The sequence below is a fragment of the Chanos chanos genome, chromosome 4 (assembly GCF_902362185.1).
Source record: "Chanos chanos chromosome 4, fChaCha1.1, whole genome shotgun sequence".
Lineage (NCBI taxonomy): Eukaryota > Metazoa > Chordata > Actinopteri > Gonorynchiformes > Chanidae > Chanos > Chanos chanos.
Genome location: NC_044498.1, coordinates 3,799,189 through 3,805,390, shown reverse-complemented (window position 1 = coordinate 3,805,390; position 6,202 = coordinate 3,799,189). Strand labels below are relative to the sequence as shown.

Below are 6,202 nucleotides of genomic sequence, written 5' to 3'. Positions count from 1 at the left end.
TAGATAAACAAGAGGACAATCACGGCACGGACAGTTTCTCCACGACAGGCAGTAAGTCTCGGTGAGTCATGTCCAGCTGCTATCTGCACTGTCCACTCAGCCCTTCGATTAACAGAAACACAACCCTGAAACAACCAATTAAATCTATACAATCTCCGAAAATGATTAAAATCGTGATCACAAGAGCGATTCGAATGAAAGCGGAGATTAAAATTGAGAAATGAAAAAAAGTAATAAATAGTATTACTTTTATTAAAATGTTTCTTGAGGTGACCGTTGATAAATATTCAGGTTGTCCTCGGCATGATTAACAATCAGCAGAACATAGAGGGCGCCAGTAACTCTGGAACACTTGCCAAGACAAAGATTTTGATGTGACTCATTTCACATAGAAAATGTTCAAATTTCCTCCTGTTTTTTTTTGCTGTTTTGATTCGTTTCACCCTGATCTCTGTAAGAGCGATGTGTTTTGTTTCTCTTGGACTGGCTAGATTGTCTTTGTCATTAATGTCTCTGTCCAGTCCTCAGGATAGTTTCAGTGTGCTGCTGAGACGTCACGGAGGCTCCAAGAGGAACTCTCTCCTTCGCTGGTGTCAGACCCGCACACGAGACTACAAGGTGAGGAAGAGATGCAGCTTGGACTTGGCGCTCCGTAGTGTGGGTCAGTCAACGGTGGGCTTGTATGTTTTAGAGTCTCTGTGCAGAGGAACTGCTGTTTTGTTCTGGCATAAAAGGACCCATTAAAGCCAGGGAGTTTCTCAAGAGTTATAGCAACATGGTATCCATGTCCCCCTCTTCCTTCCAAGCTGTCCTTACAAAAGGACAGAAGGATGGTAAAGATAGCAATTACCATGTTTTATATATGAAAAAAAAACATTGATTTAATGAAAAATACAGCAGTTCCAGGGCTGTCTTTGGGGTTTCAGAGGGGTTTTTTTTGTCTGTGCATCAATTACCACTTTTGTTTTTCTTTTGCACAGAACATAGAAATCACTAACTTCAGCAGCAGCTGGGAGGATGGCTTAGCTTTCTGTGCTGTTTATCATACCTATCTCCCCACACACATTCCTTACAGTATCCTGACACCTCAAAACAGGGTTAGTATTTATGTTTTTAATTGTAAGAAAGTAAAATGTTTAATATAGTAGTACCTTGAAAGACCAATGGATGTTGCCTTTTTTTTGTGACAACCCCCTTTCTTTTACAGAGGGAAAATTTGGATCTAGCTTTCCGGACAGGAGAGAGCGTAGGAATCCCTGCAACTCTGGTGAGACACAAATTCAACACTTTCATCACAAACGAGTTCTGGTCACATCAGTTACGGTTCATCACAAACGCAATTACGGTCACATCAGTGTCGCAAACAAATATAGACACATACTTGTGAGATTCTTAGGAAGAGGTATGATGTCTTCTTTTTGCATCATGTTTTAACTTAATAAATGCAATATATCTTCAAAAGCATGTTTCTCAGAGAGATGAGAGTTTAATCACACCAGTAGTGTTGTTTTTTCATAGTGTGTGTGTGTGTGTGTGTGTGTGTGTTTGTTCTGCAGACCGCTGAGGAGATGCTAAGGAGTGAGGGACCAGACTGGCAAAGGGTTTTGGGATATGTCGAAAGTATTTACCGCCACTTTGAGATGTGAGGGCAGCTAAAGCCTCTTACACTCTCTGTGAAAACTTTCCAAATGTGTGTCATCAGTGTATAAACAGTTTTACAAAAAAAACCCCCACAAAAAACAAACAAACAAACAGACAAACAAACAAACAAACAAATAGAAAAACAACACACTTCCCTAACAATGACATGGAAATGACATCGCACACCAGACACCCCTGCTGGCCAAATGGTGTCTGTGCAAATGCAGTTTCATTCATATAGCTGACAATTTTATCCACAGTGGCTTTGAATTATAATGACCTACTGTCAGAGGTCACACACCTTTGGAGCAACTGTGGTTTTTGAGTCTTATTTAAGGAGCACATTGGTAGGTTCAAACCAACAACATTATGGTTATTAGGCCATTATCACTAGGCCACCACCAACCTTACAGTTCCGGTCATTGCTAAATTGCCTTCTCTTTGTCTTTTTTTGCAGACCACCTATGATGGTTGTCATGACAGTTGTTCAGATGACAATTCCTTTGCACTCTTTATGCGAGATGAAAATACTGCGATTCAATGTTATTATAATGAATTAAAAAGAAAAAAAAAGTCCATTTCGAAACTTAGTGAGACACACTCCTGGCCAGGTCTGCCTGGCAGAATAGTTAAAAAAAAACAAAAAAACACAAAAACAAACAAATCCTTTTGGACATCTTATGGGCACATCTGACAGGACATGAGATATTAATATAAATGTCCCTAAGATGTGAACACTGCCTCTCTGTAATATCTTTCATTGGACTTGGGCACTGATCTTGAGTTGTTTTTTTTTTAAGATGTCTCCTTTTCATGTGATGCCTCTTTTACAAAGTGACATAATTCTTTGAATGTAAATACCCAATTAAATTGACTTGTTCAAAGTCAAACACAGAAGAAGAATGTAGGATGGCTGTCTGTGTTGGGAGGCTGAAGGCAAAGAGCTAAGAAATTTACATAGATTTGAACCCAAGCACTAAGAAATGAATAGTAAATAAAGGTCTCTCAGAGCTATGTATGAAGAAGTGTGTTATAAATTCTGCATTACATAGGCTGCTTCATTGTGTTATACCTCAGCTAACTTCAGTATTACTGCCACGCGTTTTCACATTTGTTTCACATATAGAGCATTTCCTCCGGTCAGTGGAAACCGTTACCTCGCTCGTTTCAGTGACTGGAACTTTAACGTTGAGCTCTGTTCTTTTGTGGATATCAAACCAATAAAGACATGAGTGGATTTGTCTGTTTGTTGCAAATCATCATGACTTTCAGACACTTTCTGAACAAGTACAACTTTCAAGGAACCAAAAGTGACGCAGTGTTAGTCGCTCATCTCTGTTCACACAAACTTAAAAACATAAAAATGGTAACAATTTATACAGAGTTTCTTTCTCCCTCTAAACTGCAGGCTTAGTCATACACTGATTAAAAGAAAAAAAAAATCTATGAACATAGATCTGGAACAGCCGCACAAAGGGACAAGTTTCCCTCTGTGAATACTGATCTGAGTCATGAATTCATACATTTGACCAATTTATAGTTTGATAATCTTAAATATTTGTTTGACTGCAGAAATATTACTTGGGTGGCTCTGTATCTTTTTCACCACGCTTTCTAAGAAATAATATACTGTTTTGTAAAACAATATATATTCACTGCCAACAACATGTCATAGTAAATCCTTTTTTTATTGTGATGGAGACTCAGATGGTTAACATAATACAAAATGTACAAATAGGTACAAAAACAAATCACAAAAAAACTTCCAAATAAAGCATGTACAAATCAAAGGTCACTATGTGTGTTTAAATATGTTTACAGAATACTGTGAATGGAAGACAGGCAAGAAAACTAACACTACACAGAAAACAAATAACCGTTTAAGAACAAAAATTGAAAAGGAAGAAAATTTTTGACACTGTATTACTGTATGGGGATTTCTGAGGAGCTGGAATGACACAGTGGTGACATAGTAGTGTTTACAGGCTTTCAAAAACATGTTGCTGGATGACGTTAGGACTAGTTTCTCCAACTGATGTGTATTACTCAGCATTACCAGTTGTGATAGTTATTCTTGTGTGATGACTCTTGTGGGGTTTCTTTTTCCCTTGTGCTGATTTGCTTCATTCAAAACAGTTTTTGGTCTACGAGGCCGCGATCCCAGCACCGATAGGTGGAGTTGACAGAGGAGGGAGGAGGAGGGACTTGAGTTTGGCTGACATGGCAGCAATCTCTGGGTCTTGAGACTCATACATCTTCACCAGTCGAGCAAACTTTAAAACGCCTTTAAGAGAGGAGAACATCTTAATGTCAATATAAACATTTGCTCAGCACACCAAAGAGCTCTTCTGAGGTGAATTGGGAAAGTTTCGTTTTCCTCCCTATGGTGCTCACCCTCTCCTTCATTGTTGAACCCATAGGCTTTGATGACCTCTTGTTGTATCTGCGTGGCTACAGGTAGCACCAGCTGCAGCATCTTGCCCATGTCATTGCAGGCACTCTCTCTCGCTTCTTCCATCCGAGCAGCATTCTCCGGCACAGAGAAAGCCTGTATCACCTCGCTCAGCACGACTGCAGCACGCAAGAACAAACACGGTGAGTTAATGGTCATATAGCATGTTGCTGAAGTTAAAAATTGACAATAAACAAAAAACTGACAAAACTTGAAATTAAAAAAATGACATTAGCGACCAATGTGGCGGGATCTCCCACCTCTTGCCTGCTCCACGGTTAAGGTTGGCTGCTGAGCCGGAGCTGACGCCATTCTGACCCAGGAACAGAGAGACTCGGCACTTATGCGATATAAACTTCCACTGGTGGAGATGTTCACACTGAGTGTCGCAAATACTTTAGAATCAGAGATCACGTTACTGAGAAACACACACGCGTCAAGAACCGATTTAGATCAACCTAATAAAGATGATTGCCCAACACAACGCCAAATTGTTTCGTATGCAGGCCCAAAGTATAACAAAGTTCTGCTCTTTATTGCTATTATAACAAACAGCTTAGTGTGACATTGTTCGTGATCAGTAACAGTGTCGTATACGGGACAGAGCTGTGCCACTCAATTTGTTCATAACACTAGCTAACGGCCAACGCAAATCAAATTGATCACAAAAATGAAAGACATAATACGACTGGAGACAGTTTTTCTTATACTTACATACGTTTTATGATATCAGTGTCACGAGAGACCCAGCAAACTGGGGATTAATGATAATGTTGTGCCAGAAATTCAATTTGCCATAAATGCTACAGCTGATTCGAACACGACACTTCCGGGTTTAAAATGGTACCCGCGTAAATACTACCGTGTGAAACAAGAGGAGGAACACAAGCTCTAACGCAAAGGTAAAGGAAGGATTTGTCAAGGATATCAAACGTGGCACAACAATCCGCCAATCTTACACATTTTACAAGCTTAAAAATATGGAACATAAACTGGCAGAGTTCAGAGCGCGTCGAAGAGCTGAGAGGGAAGCAGGGGAGACAAGTCAGCCCGAATCGAACAGCACCTCAAAGTTACACGACTCTGGACCGACAACAGAAGAAAACAGTACTTCGCAGTCTGAGAAACCACAGATACCGACAACTACAGTGTCTGCTAACAATCATGTGAGCTCTCTGACGCAGTTATTTTATGTATTCAGACATTTGGCTATTTCTTATATCAGTGTTTTGGAGTTTTGCAGCCACTATAGTTATGAATCATGTTCTTTGACGTGAACGTCTGCTTTAAAGAGTTGCCATTTTTCTTTACAGCCTTCACAAGATGGAAATAACTGGCTTATGGACAGCACTCTCGGTCGATGGTTGGGTGTAGACCGTCTGGCAGTCACAAACCTGACAATACTGAAACTCTTGTTGTGGCTGGTTCTGCTTGGTCTCTTCGCAGAGCTTGACTTTGGGCTGCCGTTTTTTCTTATATCGTTATTCTACTGGATTTACGAGGGTCTGAGAGGCCCTGCCGCGCGGCAGCCTGGCGAACTGAGCGCGTATTCCGTGTTTAACCCGGACTGTCAGCCGATCCTAGGGACTTTAACTGCTGAGCAGCTGGAGGGAGAAATGGGCTACAGGCCACTGGCCAACAGACAGAGAACATAGACTTTTAATGTGGTGGCACTAACATACGTTTGAAGGTATATTTTCAATAATGTCTGCCTGTTAATCAGTTCTTTCTTGGCTGACAAAAAGGGGACAGCACAAATGGGTGTCACTAACACAGACACATTAAGAGTTTGTGTTCTTAGGAAAATGGAAGAATGTCAGGAGCACAGACATGGCCAGAAACATGGAAAGTTTTTTTTTTTTTTAAGAGAGCTGATGGATGATGGACTGAGGGGACAAATAATATGAACCAATATACTTGAAATGTAAAGGTGGAATTTACACACTGAAAGACACAGACCATATCCTCACATTGTATTAACTTTGTTTTCATGAAGGACAATACATTCAAACTATATATTTTTTTAAATCTATCAGAAATTTGTGTTTTATTTAAGTGAATTTAAGAAATTTGACTAATGTTAAACTGAACAAAAATGCTATAAACACA

At 40.0% G+C, this 6,202-nt stretch overlaps 3 protein-coding genes across 5 annotated transcripts; 2 read left to right on the top strand and 1 right to left on the bottom strand.

Annotated features, from left to right (window-relative positions):
* Window positions 1-303: 303 nt before the first annotated feature.
* Window positions 304-1,646, top strand: LOC115809234 (cytospin-A-like). Its single transcript, XM_030770812.1, has 5 exons — window positions 304-374; window positions 492-618; window positions 981-1,097; window positions 1,208-1,267; window positions 1,557-1,646. Exons 1-5 carry the CDS (start codon window positions 304-306, stop codon window positions 1,644-1,646), a joined length of 465 nt encoding a protein of 154 aa, XP_030626672.1.
* A 1,801-nt stretch (window positions 1,647-3,447) lies between these two features.
* Window positions 3,448-5,553, bottom strand: grcc10 (gene rich cluster, C10 gene). Of its 3 annotated transcripts, none has more exons than XM_030770400.1 (4): window positions 5,488-5,553; window positions 4,354-4,472; window positions 4,036-4,212; window positions 3,448-3,925 (listed from the first exon to the last, which is right to left on the bottom strand). In XM_030770400.1, the coding sequence occupies exons 2-4, from the start codon at window positions 4,403-4,405 to the stop codon at window positions 3,786-3,788; spliced, it is 369 nt and encodes a 122-aa protein (XP_030626260.1). In that variant the 5' UTR covers window positions 4,406-4,472; window positions 5,488-5,553; the 3' UTR covers window positions 3,448-3,785. The 3 variants fall into 3 exon arrangements, with proteins under 3 accessions (XP_030626260.1, XP_030626258.1, XP_030626259.1); XM_030770398.1 differs by lacking the exon at window positions 5,488-5,553 and adding an exon at window positions 4,808-4,895; XM_030770399.1 differs by lacking the exon at window positions 5,488-5,553 and adding an exon at window positions 4,808-4,893 and having other exon boundaries at window positions 4,354-4,488.
* saysd1 (SAYSVFN motif domain containing 1) lies at window positions 5,039-6,084 on the top strand. Its single transcript, XM_030770397.1, has 2 exons — window positions 5,039-5,259; window positions 5,407-6,084. The coding sequence occupies exons 1-2, from the start codon at window positions 5,074-5,076 to the stop codon at window positions 5,746-5,748; spliced, it is 528 nt and encodes a 175-aa protein (XP_030626257.1). The 5' UTR covers window positions 5,039-5,073; the 3' UTR covers window positions 5,749-6,084.
* The last annotated feature ends 118 nt before the right edge of the window (window positions 6,085-6,202 follow it).